Raw genomic sequence first — 18,035 nt, forward strand, 5'->3', positions numbered from 1 at the left:
ACTGCCTGCAGTCTGCAATTGTCGGAAATAAATCGATGCCTTCAAATTGAATAGGAAAAATACAGAAATTGTTACGGCTAACTCAATGTTCCGGTTGAAATCGAACAAAAGGAGAAAAAACCACTGTGAACTACCGGCAGGCCAGGCCAGGCCAGGGAGAGCACTCCCCAAATAAATATGTTTAACCAAATTGCTAACCAACAAAGGACCCATCCCCCCCCCCCTTGGAAGCGAAAAAGGACGAGTCAGGCGTAACATATTTATTGACATTGCGGTTGCCCGGACCCAGGAGCAGGAGGCAGAGAGACCCAAACCCGTATCCGGACACACACATTGGATTTCAGTTAGCAGTTAGCTGGCAAGCAACCACCACTAACCACTGACACCAGGGCCACAAGCCTCCACGATACCTCGAGAGTCCCAGAGTCCCAGAGTCCCGGAGTCCCCCTATCCCGGACCCCGTTCAGATACCCCAGAAACCACCGAATGAGTGGCACTTGCAAGTGTGGTGTTTATGTTCCATACATCAAGGGTTTATGGGCTAAACGTTTATGTGTCTGGCAACAACAAGCTTTTAAAGGGTTTCCCAACACACGCTCATTCTCATATACAGTCTAGCTTCGTTTAAATAAATAAAGAATTTTTCATTTAGTCTTTTATAAAATGATCTTTTCTAACTCAAAACTCAAATAACTCTAGCTTGGCAACTCAATTCTGTATGGTATAACTTGAGATAACTCAAATTTTGAACAAGTTTAACTCATAGAAGTTCCACTGTATTCAAAAGCATATGTTGGGGGCGGCATACTAAGAGTCAATGCTAAAGTTTGCCTTGGTAGCGCCACTTGAAATTTCACTTACACCCACATGAAATGCCTTTGTGTGTGTGTGTGTGTGTGTGTGCGAGTTGACGTTGCACACTTCGTTGACTCCCAAAAGACGCCCACACTCGAACGGTTGACCTCAGAAGTCCGCCCAACTGGCAACCCACAACCTCCCACCTTTAGATAAGAGAAGGAATGGGGTGATGGTTGTGGGCTAACGTATTACAAAATGTATTTTATCTTCATCGATTGGCAGAATTTATATGTTTTTTCATGCCACATCAGCGCTTTATGTGCCCCAAAAGAGAGCAAGAAAGAGAGAGATAGAGAGATGCAGAGATAGACATTGGGGAACCCCCCTTAAGTGAGTTGAGGTTATGTGCTGACAGCTACGAGCACCAACATATGAATATCTTGTGATTGTGTGTGTGTGTGTGTGTGTTTTGGGGGGGGGATAAATCAGCTGCTGCCAACAGATGATGATGATTACAAAGGGATGAAGTTGTAAGGATGCTGCGAGATGCTGCTCAGTTAGCATCAACAAAGATGTAGAGCGTGCTGCTCGAAATGGAAATTGTCCTGTCGAAAATGGGCGATAATAAACTGGTTTAACATGCGAATCAATTGAAACTAGCGGTTAGGAATGTGAATAATGCGATTTGGAAGGGGGATCAAGATATATGTTTAAAATTTCAGGGGGTTATTTTGAATTAATTGTGGGATAATTATACATTTATATTAATTTGGTAAAACAAGGGAAGGTTTAATTGTTATTTCACTAAATGATACTCTTATTTATTAGATGGTTTAGAAAGTTAAGACTTTCTATATTCTGTTTTTCAAAGAACTCCTTTTAGAAAACGCCTTAAAATAATGTGTTCTTCCCAAATCCAAAATAATAATTTCAAAAGAAAACCCGTACCCAAAGTGTATTATCGATTAATGTTCAAGTATTTTGCATTTTTCTTTCTTAACATAAATGAGTCATGGAGAAAAATGAATTTTCCCGTTTCCTTGCAAGTACCGATTATGTGAAATTTAACACCCACCGTGTATTAAATATTCACGGCTAACGAAAATCACCATAATCTAAGGCTAGAAGTCAATTTTTGTTTTGCATAATTCCCCTTGAATTACACACACACACACACACACACACACACTACGCACACCACAACAAAGTCCATTCCTTGACACGACAATCTCTTCAGCCTGCAATCATGTTTGCCAATTATGCAAATGACGATGCGACCCACTGTGCGTGCCAACCACTGTGGGGCATAACCGGGTAAATACTCTCCAAACACTTGGCTTCGTGTTTACCACAATTTACTGCAACTCGAGTCAGCCCAAGGAAGCAAGTTCCAGCAAAAATAAATGCACATTTTTCGCCCACAATTTCCTGGAAGTTCCCAAAACGGGGGGCCGGATGGCGGGGTGGAAAAAATAAAAGCGGAAAAGGGAAAAGAGTGCGGGGGAAGGGCGAACACAATAAACTGAAAAACGGAAAAGACGGAAAGGGTCGAGACGGGGGCACGTCGTAGTAGCTTGCCACAAGCCAAATATGTCTGTGTCTGGGCCTGGTTTTCCACCTCCCTTCTCTGCCGACACTTCTGCCACCCGTGCTCTTTCCCGTGCCACACACACTTTTCTTTCAGTCTCGTCCTCGCATTCGTGTCTGGAAAGTGTGGCAATAAAAAGGATAATGTAACTGTTATTCTACGCAAAACGGAAACGAAGGAGGGGTAGGTAGGTAGGTAGCTCGGGGTTGAGGCAAGTGCTTGAAATATTTCTGTGGCAAAGGTGGCAACTTGGCCAACAACTACAACAACGACAAGATGTGGCAAAAGTACAAAAAAAGCACAACCAAAGGCGACAACAGAACAGAATTGTGGTTAGGGGTTGCGGGCTGCCAGCTCCAGGGGGTTGAGTCTTTGCTGAGTGACTGACTGAACAAGTGGCAACGAGGAAACGGCTGTCAGTCAAGAGGGGGCGGTGGGTAAATAGAGAGAGAGAGAGAGGGAAAATGCAAGGGTAAGGGAATGGTTAGGGGTTAGGGGTAAGGGTATAAGGGTCCAACAACATTGGGGGTGCAAAAAAACGATTCCGAGAGCAAACGAAACGAAACGAGACGAGACGAGACGAGACGAGACGAGACGAGTCGAGACGAAGCAAAGTGCCAAAGAGCGAAGCCGGAAAATTGTGTGGAAATTTGAGCTTCTTTTGAAATTGAGGCCGGAAATGACACCCACACAACCCACTGTGCCGAGCGAGATGGCCATATACACAGAGTGGGACAGAGAGAAAAACAGAGTGAGAAAAAGCATGAGCTGTTGTTGTGTTAAACAAAATGTTTGCGGGTGCAATAAGCGTAAATTCAGTGGTTTTATGTTTACTTATTCAACTCCCCGAATACACTCCCCCCAACCCCCGTCGAGCATAACTTCATTTTATTGGCGGCATCAACGCTGCCGGGAGGGGGTGAAGTTAAGCCCCCAAGTCTCGTCCTTTCCCCGGGTGGTAATATACTTTTTGCAAATCGATGCCAACTCCTTAAACGGTGGGTGGAATGGGTGCTCCATAGATCCCAAGGGGGGGAGGAAAACCCGACTAAATGGGTGTGGTGGGTGGTGGTTGGTGGGTGGCGTCGCACAGGAAGCGTGTGGCATGTTGAATGGTCTTGAGTGTTTTCGTATGGTTGACAGGATAACACGGAGTAATTCAATTCGAAATACTTTATGCTGTTGCTTTTATTATTTGTGCTTGCTCGCTCGTTCGTTCGTTCTCCTTTCGTTTGGGGATTGCTGTTGTCGGAAGTGGCATTTGTAGGTGGTTTTGTGTGGGTCCTTCGAATTGGGAGTATGGGTTCAGAGTGTCTCTGTGTGTGTGTGTGTGGGTGTGTGGGTGTGAGAGTACTGTGCTGGGGTGCTGCATAAAAATTCGTGTGCAAAGCTATATACACAGTACGACGTCTCTGTGTGTGTGCTTGTGGTTTCTCTGTTTATTTATTTTTATGATGTTTCCTTTTTGGCATTTTATTGAAGAAGTTTACCGACGCCATTGCTGCTGCATAAATAAGTGAGGAAAGAGGACGAAAGCCACACCCCCGACCACCCCAAATTGCAATTCATAAAAAATCAATATTTATTACAAGAGCTAGGAGTACATGGGGGCAGCATGGTCTCAGCTTGTTATTGGGTATTTAATCAGTTGATTTCTTATTCAGGTTGAAGTTTTTCCTCTGCACTCTCGTATTCGGAGAAAATGCAATTAGAGAAGCTTTTGCAGAGATTTTTCCGAGAGTGTGCGTGTGGTTGTGGTGGCTTAAGGACTCTTGGGGGACGAAAGCAAACTAATATTCCGAAAAAAAGCAAGAAATAGAATTCGAAAAACGAAATTGAAAGAGAAATTTGATTTTTGTTTCAATTAAGACAAAATGGCAACATTTATAAAGATCTTGATAATCAAATTTGAGTCTAATATAAAGTTTTAGCGGATTTATATCTTGAAAAGATATTATTTTAAATAATTGGAAGCTCTTATTAGGTTTCCTAAGATCAAGTTAAGGTGTCAGTTGTCTTCTTTGTTTTAGTTACAGTTCAGACAAACTATCTGGAAATTCCATTTGCTTTTCCTATTGAACCGACTTAACCGGAAGTCAACTGCTAAGTGGTGCTGTAAAGCGCAAAAAGAGGGCTGTAAGGCGCAAGAAATGAGCTGTAAATCTGCTGTACAGCCGGAAAAGTGTGCTGTAAAGTTCAAAAAGCATACTGTAAACAAGAAAGAGTGTGCTGTAAAGCGCAGAAAGGGTGCAGTGTCAGTTTACAGATTCCCTTTCATTTATCCATTCTTCTAAATTATCTGTCTAACAAACATTCATCTTTAGCAATTTAAAAATGTATGAAATTTGACAGCTTATCTTTCCGATAAATGTTTTCAAAAACAATAAGAAACTTGGTCCTTAATGAACTTTGCTCCTTCTACAGATATAAATTTGCTCTTATTAAGTTCCGAAACCATATTAAAACCCATATTATTTCAACATATTAATTCCACATTACGCAAAGCTACTTCAAAATCAGTTTAAAAGTCAAATACTTAAACGAACAGATTCCCCACAAATGCACTTATCCCTCTTTGACGTCAATATATGCAAAATAATCTCGGTGCCAGCTAAATGCAGCAAATGTTTGCTTGGGTTTGCCACCCAAACCAATGAGCAATGTTGCTCTTTGAAAGGCTAAACGGGCCGAGCTGAGGCTATTATTGAACTGTCCGAGCAAAGCGGCCAACGCCGCTGAACACTCAAAGTTAAGTGAAACCAATTGAAATTTATTGACGCGAATTGGGTTTCACTTGAACCCGCTAACCCCGGGGGGCTTGAGGAGCGTTTCGCGTTACCAGAAGCCGAGAATGAGGCTTCCCCCCGCCCTTTGGCTGGCTGCCCATTTGGAGTCACTTACCTTCTTTTGACTTGTCGTACTGCTTGGGCGATGTGGTCTTCTTCCCTGGCACGGGCCTCAAGGCACTGCTAATGAGCTGTGGGGCGAAAATTGGCACATGGACACGGGTCAGGTTGCATTACTTTACTACATGTGTATATATATATACTTACAATACGATCGGAACGCTCGCCACAGGGCAGACGGGCCACTGCGGCCTCGGGACTGTCCTCTGGCGGTGGTGGTTGTGGCACCCAGTTGTAAGCCCGCCTGGAAATGGGCACCCCAAAGCGATCGTGCTGCGAGGCTTGTTGTCTGTAATTACAATATAGATAAGTAATTAATTATATATATATAAATTCCTGGATCAATTGATAACCCATTCTGAAAAGAATTCCGAACCTTAAGCTCTCGTAGCAATCCAGGCACACGACCGCATATTCTCCATTCTCCAAAAGCAGGCCATCGTCACTCTTCTGGTGCTTCACAAATGGAAACTCGTTAACTGGTAATGCCCGGACACGCTTCCTATAAGTCGTTATGCCGCACAGGTGACAGTTGTAATCATGCCAATTGTATTTACGATCCGCTGGATTCACACTGGGACTCTGGGCCTCATATCTGGTGAGATAGGGTAAAGTCAATTAATTAATATTTGCACATATGTACGAGGATATTAAATGCAGCTGACTCACTTGCGCCACTGATTCAACATGGAATGGTAACAAAAGGTGCAGACCAGGGCCGAATTGTTTCTCAGTTGCTCAGCATTGGGTAATGAATTATGTTTGAGTAACAATGGAAAATAAGGCCTCGAACCCTGAAATAATAAAGGAAATTTAATTATAATGATATAATTGGTAACAATTTGCATAAGCCTAATGATTAAAGTAACAATAATGGGAGGAAATATTAAATCAAACATCTCTTGTAGCTACATATTATCTAATCTGAACTTATCTTTGTTTCTCTATCGAAATAAACTAAAACACCTCACATTACTTAATAAAACAGTTTCATTCGATAATTAATGAACAACACAGCACTGAGATAATATTAATAATATTTGATATGCCCCATAGGAAGCACTATCTGAAGCAATCTGCTTGCATATCATGTAACAATTTTGTTTACTCTGAACTAAAAATATCTATATATCTGTACGGTATCGATATTTGACGCGAAAGTTGGTATATTTTCGCTAAAACTATATTTTGTTAAATATATACTTCGAACACAATAAGAATTATAATGAAAATTTTAAATTAAATAACATTTACCCTTTACATTGATGAAAAATATGATTTACCGTGAAATGCGATAGTTTTCGATATATAAAATGGTACTTTTCAATGATAATTTTATAATTCACAATACTTTCAATATGATATTCAACGCGACATGTTTGTTGATATTTAATTTCAACTATTACTCTCGATATATATTCCTACTTTGCACTCGGTTAGAATATTCATTGACTGACGTGTGTATGCATTGAAATACCTTAACTTATCAGCAAATTACGTTTGGCCAAGCGATACAGCAAATATTATGCATACATATACATCTAATGTGGCCTAAATTGATTGAAGGTCTTACGAGTTGAGCCAATGCACAAATTAAACTCTTAATACCCTCTAGTTAATGTCAATCTAAGACTTAACTGTGCATGATTGTAGCTGGCAAGCTAGTTGGTTCAAATTAATAATTTGTTTTAATATTTGAGTTAGAGGTTTGTTGATTTCCACATTGAATCTATAAAGACGTATGTTTTCAATTGAATTTGTTTAGCAGTACATACAGTTAAGTAGTTATGGGTCGTAATATTTATAGAGTACTTCTGTTGAATTATTAATTATTGTGTAACTTTAAATCCAACTTTAGGGAGGCTTTTCGTAAAAGAGTCTAGATAGAAATTATATTACGAGCTTTTTAGCAGTTTATCATTAAGTTTAGAGAAGTTTAAGCCAAAATTATAAACCTTTCTAAGATCTATTAATATGTAATGTTACAGAAATGATTCAAGAATATCGTAGAAGTTAAGTGCACACACTTTCTGAGCATTCAAATAGCTATTAGTTACACGCCAATTGATCATATCATGTCCTCTCAATATATATCCCTAACTAACATTTTATGACAAATTCTTTTGATATATCATCCGGTAAATGTTCTATAATCGATCAATCTTCAATATTGATTGTAGAACGCTTCCTTTCTTTGTCCAATAAAGAATTTCGCTAACACAGGATGGAAAAGGTACTCCATAATCAGATAGCTTACTAGTATTAACCAATTACTCATTGCTAGTTGCATTTTTTGGAAACTCTACCTCTTTGCTGGCATAGAGTACCCTGGCTAACGTCAAGTCCGAGTGCAGGCCGCAAAGGAAACAATATATTGAGGTGCTGGCAGGCGTCGACGATGATATGGATGGCGTGGAGGGCGGAGTGTTGATGCTCATGGCGCCGTGCCGAGATCCGTTCGGTGAGCTGGAGGTCAGCATGGGCGAGGGAATGTTGTATCTGGAAAATAAGAGACAGTTAGTTAGACACGTTTCAAGTTAAGCCTGGGGAATCGGATGCAAATTCAATGAACCTTCTGTGCTCGAGGGGTACGCGTTCCGCATCCATCGATTCCCATTGGCTGGCCAAGTAATCCTTGCAGTCCTTGCACGCTAACACGCGATTGCTGTTCAGCTCGTTGTTGTTGTTGTTATTTGTATTGTTGTTGTTGTTATTGGTATTATTATTGTTATTGTTATTATTGCTGGTTACAGCATTGGCCTTGAGACAGGGAAAGTGCATGGCATGGGAGTTCATGTGCTCGGCACTGGTGGACAGCCAATCCATTTTGTTTGAGGGGCAAAGCACTTTGCAAATGGAGCAACTGTAAAAGGGGAAAATGTATAACGATTAAAGGATTGTCTGTCTGTCGTATTTGGATAATTCACTTACGGATACTGTCCGTGCCCATTCTCGATGGCTCCTCCTTGACTGGAACTCGGCGAATTTGGTCGCGAATCGCTGCGACGAATTTGCTTGAGGTCGCGTGCCGTGTTTGAGTTGGAATTGTTTGAGTTCGTCTCGTAGGGCTATCAACGATGGAATGAAATCGAAAACACACAGATTGTATATTAGCTATTTGTGTATTTAGTTCTAAGAATATCACGCAACGAATGCCAGCTGCCACAACGATCCGCAAAGACTAACGTTTCGAATGCTATCTAATCAGAGGCGAAAATAGGAATGGGAAATAAAAGGCCCACCAAACCAAATTTTATTAAATATATTCTATACACAATTGATTTGCTATTCAAGGAGTAGGCACTCGACTCTATGACCGGCGTTCGACTGGGTTTCCACTTTTGCCGTAAAACCAATTCCAACCAGTTCGAACTGTGTGCGCGGCTCACTTATCTCCCATTGGTTTTGCGACTTATATATTTTCGAGGGCGAGAGCGAATGAATGCCTCTCCAAAGCCAAAAGCACCTTATCTCGGTTCGTTTAGGACTAATTAGATGATATCAATCATCGTGGCTGAGGTTCAAAGTTGACACTGAACAATTTCTTTATATGACTTTTCCTGTACACTTGGAAAAATTGGGAAAATTCTTGATGAGATCAATTTTAATGAGCTTATGTACTCTTCCGGGAAAATCTTATTTTAGTCATAAGCTCCAAACGCAGTGAAGGAATCATTTTCGACCCTATAAACTATATATATATTCTTGATCAGCTTCAACAGCCTAATCGATCTAGCCATCTCAAGGAAAAAAATAATTTGTTTTTAATTTTTTCAAAATTTTATAAGGGGTTACATCGTTAAAAGTTTGAAAATTTCATTTTTTAAAAAGTTTAATTTATTATGCAGTTTTATTAATCTAATAAAAATTAACACAGGAAAACTTTCCGGATTAAAATGAATGCTTTTTTTTCTTAGTTATGAGTTTTTTAAATTTTGATTAGTCGAAAAAATAGTCATATAAAAATATGGCTTAAAAAATTTAAATATTTTAAGCTTAGCTATGATAGATTTCCGATATATAAGGGTATTTAAACTTGGACTTTCCTAAATATGTTGCTTTTCTTAGTTAAGATCATAAAACTTTTTTGAAATCAAAACGAAAGTGCTTTCGAATTTTCTTTTTTGAGAAGAGATCTTAAAACCGAGAAGAAAAACTTTAATTTTTCTAAATAACTTTCTATATAAAGTATTAGGTAGAGCGCTGTAGTAAGAAAGTTTTCCAAACTTTATAACATTTTTCTACTTTAATCATGAAACTTAGTCTCAAAAACAGTATTTTTTAATCTTGATATACTTTTCTGTTAAAATATACTCTATGTTTTCAATGTTATAACATTGAAAAAGGTTTTATTTTGTCAGTGTATATATTCTGACTTCTTTTTTGTACCAACATGACTTGACATCATGATCTGTGTCAACACTGTCCATATTTGTATATAATTGGTTATTCAAGGGGCCCTCAAGTCAAGAACAGGGGAACTCTTTACAGTTCAACGAAAAAATTATTAACTCATTCTGGGCTCTTCAGTTATTTTTCTGTAGGTAGAAAATCTATTTCTCCACTGAGTTCAGTATTTGTTTATTAATTTCCGATTAGTAATTATCAGGCAGCACTTGTATTGTTATTATTTAGTGCTCAAGCAAGTTGAATGACTTGAATGCAGGTGTTTCTCTTTAGCTTAATACATTTACAGCCTTTAATAAAATGATTTGCGTTATCTTGGGGGATATCAGTCGCCAGATAGGGGATCCTAGTCGCATGTATAAATGGTAACCAAGCCAAACATTTGCAATTCAAAGCCCTGAGACCGTAATGCAAATACTAAGCCAGAGCTACGCTCTGCCATGAAAATGAAAACAGAAAACACAAAAACAGAAATCAACAAATAAGACAATGCAAATGTAAACAATTCGGAAAGAATTGTTTAAATATTGAGTTACTGTGCTGATAAATATTTGCATTTATCTATATTTAATTTCGTATTTTATGTGTGTGCTTCAGTTTACTGTTTCTTTATGCAAGGGAAAACGAGTTTCGAAAACTCTGCTCCGATTGTGCAATGACCTGAATAAGCCCAGAATATACATATATACCACGCAGTATTATTCAGTGTTCATAACCAGAGATCACAGATATATACAAAATAGAGCGAAATGAGAGCAGGCAGCACCTGTTTAAAGACAAAATTCTGTTTCTATTTAATCCGAGGCAACACAACTCAATGAAAACATTTCGCTATTCGCTTCGAAACCATTAGAATAATTCCTACATTATAATTCTATTCAAGTCAATCAACTCGACGCTGTCAAGGCTGCACACATCATGTGCGGAATTCCCGAAAAGAAACTAAAAGAATGCCATTATTTAACCAATATAAATACAGATCGAGGTACAGAGGAAACAATCTCACAAAACTAAAATCAGCAAAACGAAACAGTAAATCAACAAGAAACTGAAAGAGAAAACACACTTTAAGACAAATTAAGCTATACAAATAGCCCACAAACAAATGGGGGGATTAAACAAAGACATTTGACCAAATATATTATACAAACTTATAAAATATACATAATGCCAAGAAATATACATGTGCGAATATGAAGAGTAAACTCAACATGAAGAAGATGGTCATAATTTACGACCAAGGCGACGACAAGTCTTTCAATTGTCTGCGGCGAAACGCTTCAAGATTTCAAATTAGAAAATAAGAGAACTAAAGCAAAATAAATAAAACTAAAAACTTGGCGACAACAACAATGAGAACCACCAACAGTCGGCTATAAATAAAAAGCGTTTAAGTAGAATTAAGCAAAAAATAAAAATAAATAAAAAGGCAGACAAGTAAACCGGTTATAAGCAGATGCCTTAAACTGACAGAAAGGGGGGAAAAAATAAAAAGAACCAACCGGCGACTCTGACTCGACCAAGTTTACCCAGTTTTTATTTTTTATTGCCCCCCGCAATATACGTTCTCTTGTTTAAACAATAATTTCATTTTGGTCTCTCCTCCTCCTTTTACCACCTGCTCCATATTTATTTGCCTTTCCAGCCGAGGAGGAGCAGGAGCAAGAATATGAGCAGAAGGTGTGCATGGAACATGCGGAGTTGCCGTGGGCTATTCCGGCTATCTAATCTCAACATTTTGTTGACTCAAATTGGTTAACATGCTGACGATCGAAGCTATATTAGCCATAGCTTTTCCGCAGCACATCTGATAAGCCGATCTATCTATCTGGCAGCGTTCTCTTTCTGCAAACGGCCTTCTGGCTACAAATGAATTACTCAACAATTTCAGGTCGTGAACCATCCTCGGGCTCTGTCTATCTGCTGACTATGTGCCCACTACCAGACGCCTGGCACTTTAATGGGGCCCGGTTCAGTTGGGTTATCGCCATGCCCAAGAGGGGGCAAGTGAGTGGTGCTAATCGCTGGCAATGTTATCACTGCCTCAACTCGAGTGCTACTGCTGACCCATGCGATCTGATCCGATCCGATCCCATCCGATCCGATCCTCTCTCATCGGTGGCTCTGTCTCCCACCAGTTGCTGTAATAAGTGCAATCATTGTTTTTCCACCATAACTATTATCTCCCGCGCACTCAACTCTCTCGCCTAGTAAATTTCCATGTTTGCGCACTTAACCGATACTCTGTGAATAATATATTGTATATTGTATATGTGGGATTATTTATGATGCAGGCAAATGAAAATCTCATTCGAGTACACCGCACAAATTGTTATTGACAATCGATCCATTTAACTGCGTCATCTGTGTGTGTGAGCGAACTAATCGAATGTCCGGACTTGATTTTGGTTTAAGTAAAGTATTTCCTATACTAATCGATAGAACTGGGTTCAAATAAGAAGCATATAATTTAAAAGACACTTAGAGCTTTCTAAATGAAGGCTTAGAAGTTCTAGAATTGGTTTCAGTGTGAATGTTTATCTATTGACAAATTCGAATGGGTTAAATCGGGAGATAGTGTACTTGAAATGTACAATATTATTAAACACTTAGTTTCTCCTTTAAAAAAGCTCAATTATTTCCATTTAGAAATTGTTTCTAGCTAAGCGATTATATGATCAGATTGTGGCACTATTTAGAAATAAATAAACTGATCTTCTAATGCTATTACTTATGGTTCTATTAAGAAGACAGCTTTATCCTAAATAAGTCTTGGTAAACTACATATTTTCTTTAAAAATGCAACCCTTTAAAAAGACTTTTTAATACCTTATGTCAGATTTAAGTTCTCAAACATTTGTAATCATCAAAAATTCTAAAGAATTCCCTAGAGCGGAAACGTGCTGATCATTATCCCCATAACCTTGGCACTTTTTTTGCGCTTATCACCAGATTTTAGATTCCTTACCCTAAATCGCACATTACTCATGGAGTCTGAATTGGCCAGGGACTTCTCCGATGGTGAATTACGACCCCCAAAGGGTGCAGCTATCGCTCCGCTGGCACTATATACCACAGAGTTCGATTCCAGGGATTGTCCAGCGCTGGGTGAGCCAATGGCAACGCCACCCACGGCCGAGTGGGAAATGGTGGAATTGGCTGGCGGAGGACCACCTTCCGCCAGGTTGCTGTGCTTCTCATTGCAGGTGGAACAGACCTGAACCATGCCTGGAAGCCACAAGATAATTGCGTTAGTTCAGATGACAAAACTTGTACTTAATGCACTCACCCTGCGGACTAATTGGACTAGCGTTCTTGTAGACCTTCATGGTCTTGATGAATGGATAATAGGGTTCCCTCTCGGCATTCGGACAGCAGTAGACCAGTCGCAGCTGGGATGAGGGCGTGTCCGTACCACAGGTGTAGCATACAAAGGTGGTTCTCTCGGCCGCGGGCGTGGAGCGTTTTCGCAGCTGATACGAACGCTCCGATTCCGGTTTGTTGGAGGCCTGTAAATTATTTTGGATATATGTGTATTAGTCATAAATAGCACAACTCCTGATCCGGAAATTTGCAGTATCATTTAGCAGAATTATATAAGAGACATCATGTCATATAGGTGTGAAGTATACAAATATGGTTCTATTTAAAATCGATTAACAAAGCTGAGATTTTTAGCAAACAACTGTTAAGTCATATTCGCAATGACGACCTCTATATACACCGTGTGAATAAATGCCAAATAGCAATGTTTATGAAGAAAAAAAAAACACCCAAAATAGAAATCATACATAGATTTCGATTGCATTAATTGCCTGAAGCTATGTGAACATTTTGATTGGATTTCAGTTTCCATAAACTGCTAAATCTTGATGAGCACAAGCCGGCTTTGATGTTCATAATTGTTCAAGATGCTGACACAGAAACGACTTTGATAAATTACATTTGTGTTGATAGATTGATAGATTGACACACCCATGAATAAAACATTTACATTCAGGCTAACAACAATAAACGCTTAATAAAAAGAATACACTAAGTTTTTTGAGGATTAACTAAAGAATCAATCAGTAAATAAAGTAAAGTTAATGTTTCTTTTGAATCAATCAGAAAATAAAGTATTTTTATGGAAAATGGTAATCTTTCTTATTATCTAAATATTAATACCTGATAAAACAGAAAAGTATATACCTTTTAAAGCTCTCCTTGAATAAAAATATCATTTAAATTGAGTTAGACTTGCAAATAACTAGCTTTTTCACTTCCTAACCTATCATTCGGCTTCACCGGCAAAAGTGCGTTACGTATACGACCTGTCAAACCATAGTTGCCCCCGGCTGTGGCAAACCCATGGGGGCGCCGTTACTCAAACGTCATCTGTGTTTATACAAATTAATATATACACACATTGGATACACCCTCAGTTGCCACCGAAAACAAAACAAAACAACTCGTCGTCATCGGCAATGACAGGCGGCATATTACGTATACGACCATGTACACTCTCTTGCTTTATTTTAATATTTTGCATACTTTCGTATATAATGGTTCTTTGCAAATTTTCACAGTTACTACATCTTTATCTATATCCATGCATCTTTACTTTGCACACACAGATTAGAAAAAACAGTGGCCAGGGGTTCCAGCCGTTCGTACACATATATTTTATTAGGCACTAAGTAAATTTAATTGTTTGTTTACTCGTCTTATTTCATTGTGTCAGATTTTTTGACATTGATAGGCGCGCATTTTGATTACACAACGGACACCGTGGCATGGGTAACTTTCAGATACAAACAGATAGTATCTATAGCTACGGGGAGTATTTGTGTGTGTCTGTCTGTCTGTCTCTGTTTCTGTTTCCATTTTGTTTGTTTGCCTTGTCATGCGGCTCGCATACACATCACATTAATCTGGACAGTGCCATGTCATCTATATTTATTGATCCAGGGGCCTCGATGGCGTCTCCTGCTCCTGTTCCGCCCTGACCCCGCCCACTTACGTCTGTCAGTCAGTCAGTTGGCTTTATGGACGAACAAGTTCGTCATATTTTTTTATATATAAATACATATATATGCATACTTTTTCTGTTTTTCGTTTTTTTATGCTTGCTGACTTTATTTCCCTGTTTTTCTCCCCAAACCCCCAACAATAAAAGAAAAAAAGAACCTCTTTTAGACCTCATTCTTGTTTGTTTTCTTGTGCTTTTCATGCCGCTGATAAGCATTTCGAAAATGGGGGTCATGACCGTTTAATAACTTTTTATGAACAACTTTTTTTCTTCTGCTTTTTTTCTGTTCTCTTTCATAACTTTTGTAGCCGTTTGTTTTGTTAATTATAAAACAAAGTGGGAGGAAGGAAATCTGGCTTGCGGTTAAAGCGCAATGTTTGTTTGATGTGAAAAAAAGTTGTTGGAAACTTTTTCAGTCACTTTTTAAGTAGATATAAATAAGTATTTAACTCGACAAAAGTAACTTTTACTAATTAATGGTATTTTTTCCCATTTCCTTGGGATTATAAAGTACTCTAAATCACGATAGCTTATGGTTTATGTTTTCCTTTCTTATCTTTTTAACAATTACAGTTTTATTAGTAATTGTTTGTTTTTCGCTATTTGGGTCAATATTGATTGATGGCATGGCTATATTTAATACCCAAAAGCAGGGCATTTTTAACAAGCGATTGGCTTTGTTTTCTTTAGATATAGAACGGGTTATTTGAACTATTTATAAATTTTATTTTCCTTGAATAAGATATGCTTTACTTTATTATACCCTTGCAGTGCAATTTATAATTTTAGTCAGAAGCATGTAAAGGAGTCATTTCCGGCCCTATAAACCATATATATTCTTGATCAGCGTTCTTAGCCGAGGCGATCTAGACATCTCCAGAAGAAAACAATATTTTCAAAGGGGCTACATCGTTAAAATGATCAAAAATTAAAAAAAAAAAAAAATTTTTTACTATTTAAAAGTAGTATGCAGCTTTATTAACCTAACAAAAATTATTATACGAAAGGTTTGGGAATTGAATTAATGCATTTTTTGATTGGTTCAAATAATTATCATAAGAAAATATATATTCGAAGAATACTAATATTTTAATTTTAGGTATAATAGATTTGCAATTGAAACCTACATTTTATACCAAACTACAAAGGTATGGTCTTCTCGAAGCAAGTTTCCTTTCTTGTTTAAGATTTTAATATATGTAATTTTTGAGATATCTCATTACGATCAGGTTATCCCTGTTACCTTTTCACTTTGCTGATCCTTTAGAATGAGATACGTTTTCAATTTCTTGTAGTCCTTCCAGCCATTCGTATCCTTTGGCTTGAAATTGACTGTGGTTGTTGATGTATTGCAACAGTTGCTATTTTCATTGCCATTATTAGATTTGGCATTGCTATTGGTGTTGTTGCTGCTGCCATCGCCCACCAACATGGTCAGGTTTTGAGCCATTTTGAGCTTGAGCAAGCAGCAGTTCACTTGTTCACTGAGCACTCAAATAAATACTTTGTATATTTCTATTGCATAAATGTAGATCATTTTTTGTTCACAGCATTTCAATTGCTCAATTGTCTTCAATTGAGATTGAATGAATCACTTCTTATTAGCCTAGTGGCAGTGGATGTTGTTGTTGGTTGTTGTTGTTGAGCAGATTAATTAGAGATTTCTTGGCGGGCACCTTAATTAAAACACGATACACATTAAATTTAATTGAAACCGATATAAACGTTCTCGTTCTCTACAATTTGCTCTCTCACTCCTCTCATCAACAGTATATCCCTGTGCAGTTGGGCGTGGATAAAACGCGAACGCGAAAGCGACGACGGATGACGCCCGGCAATGATGATGATAATGATGCATCCGTATCCGTTCCCGTTCCCGTTCCCGGGATTGCTACGAAATTCCGCAAACACACGCGATTGCCCACCGTGGGCAGATTAAGAGGTAACTAATTATGCATTACATGCAACATGCCACAGCCTAATGGAGGCGCACCAGCCTATGAGTTCATTAAACGACACAGTAAACAATTTGGAGATCTTTTAGGGAAATGATGTCTACTATACTATAGCTTAAGATTCTTCAGAATGCTTTGTAATGCTTTTTTTAAACCAATATATATATATTAAAATATAAAGGGAAAGCAGTACCGAAATGATTTATATTTTTTCCCTGTGCTATAATACCTCACCTGTTGCTTCCCCAAAATGAAACTGAGCAAAAGGCCACGAGTGCTTCACACGATGAGAATAAAATTCGCATGAATCCGACCGCCACAGACAATCAATTGAAGCTCGTGCGAAAGGCGTGGCAACTGATAACCATAACAACAAAAAAGCGGGGGCCAAAACTGTTGTCATGAACCAAGTTGGATAATAATAATGAGCCTCGGAAAGCACCACTCGAGCGAAAGTCAATGCAAAACATGAGTTTTGTGGAAATCCCCAGAGTTTTTATAGCAATTTAAGTTTTCATAGCAATTTCTAAACATGTGAGGGAGTCGGTAGTTTAATAATTATATGAAATAAGCAGGTTTTAGAATATAAAGTTTGGATTGAAAAAATACATTTAGTTTACTTGATAATATAAAATGGAAAATGTATTCAATGTATTATCTAATTAAAATATCAATTCAAAAAATGCTTAGTTATGATGGTTTTCTGATACGATCCTATAAGTCAAGTGCAAACCGGAAGGGTTTATAAAATTCAGTTTCCTAAAGTAAGTTGCCTTTTAGGCTTGAAGTAAGAAAGGCGAATTAAAACCTCCTTTTATTTATTAAAAACTGAAACCCCATTTAATTATTTAAAGTACACAACCCTCACTCACTCCCTTGCCCATTCATTACCAAGAGGCAAAAAAGAAAAGTCTTAATTATTAAACGTTGAACTTTCCCTGAACCGCTGCCCAAATGCAAATCAAACTGTTAAAACACAGGTTGTTAAAAAATTGATTGGATTATTGGCAGAAGCAGAAGCCAATTGTGAGTGGTGCCGCATGGTAATTGGAGTGAAGAGTGAAGCCAACTTGGCCTTGGCCAAAACCCAACTGAAACTCACAACTCGAACCGACCGATGGCGCGCCCACCCAACTGGGTCAATGTGGGAAGACAAGGACGAAGCACTGTAGTCTGAGTTAAGCTGTTGTAAGTGGGCGCCAAAGGGGGCGTGCCAATTATTTTTTGACCCACTTAAGTGCCCATGTGCGTGATAAACTATAGAGTTGTTATTGTTGATATACTATTGTTGCCAATGTTGCTGTTGTTGTTGGTGCTTCGCTTTTGGTTTGGCTGTTTCTGGTTACTCTTTGCTCGTTTCTGGCTTTCAG

The 18,035-nt window shown here is 38.5% G+C and overlaps 1 protein-coding gene across 6 annotated transcripts in view; it reads right to left on the reverse strand.

Annotated features, from left to right (window-relative positions):
• The window catches only part of px (MAP7 domain-containing protein plexus), a 102,882-nt gene that overhangs the window by 59,839 nt on the left and 25,008 nt on the right, over nucleotides 1-18,035 (reverse strand). For 4 of the 6 annotated variants that reach the window (XM_086828528.1, XM_020948488.2, XM_086828526.1 and 1 more), the window contains exons 4-12: nucleotides 12,989-13,208; nucleotides 12,668-12,927; nucleotides 8,224-8,360; nucleotides 7,865-8,155; nucleotides 7,599-7,791; nucleotides 5,962-6,086; nucleotides 5,669-5,887; nucleotides 5,440-5,581; nucleotides 5,288-5,363 (exon numbers count right to left, since the gene is read on the reverse strand). In XM_086828528.1, the coding sequence (XP_086684654.1) occupies nucleotides 5,288-5,363; nucleotides 5,440-5,581; nucleotides 5,669-5,887; nucleotides 5,962-6,086; nucleotides 7,599-7,791; nucleotides 7,865-8,155; nucleotides 8,224-8,360; nucleotides 12,668-12,927; nucleotides 12,989-13,208 (1,663 nt within the window). Of the gene's footprint in view, nucleotides 1-5,287; nucleotides 5,364-5,439; nucleotides 5,582-5,668; nucleotides 5,888-5,961; nucleotides 6,087-7,598; nucleotides 7,792-7,864; nucleotides 8,156-8,223; nucleotides 8,361-12,667; nucleotides 12,928-12,988; nucleotides 13,209-15,953; nucleotides 16,387-18,035 lie in introns of all 6 variants that reach the window. The other 2 variants (XM_086828530.1, XM_086828529.1) reach the window with 1 other exon arrangement.

Source organism: Drosophila serrata, unplaced genomic scaffold (assembly GCF_035046125.1).
Source record: "Drosophila serrata isolate PLE 108 unplaced genomic scaffold, ASM3504612v1 contig_184, whole genome shotgun sequence".
In the NCBI taxonomy this organism is placed as follows: domain Eukaryota; kingdom Metazoa; phylum Arthropoda; class Insecta; order Diptera; family Drosophilidae; genus Drosophila; species Drosophila serrata.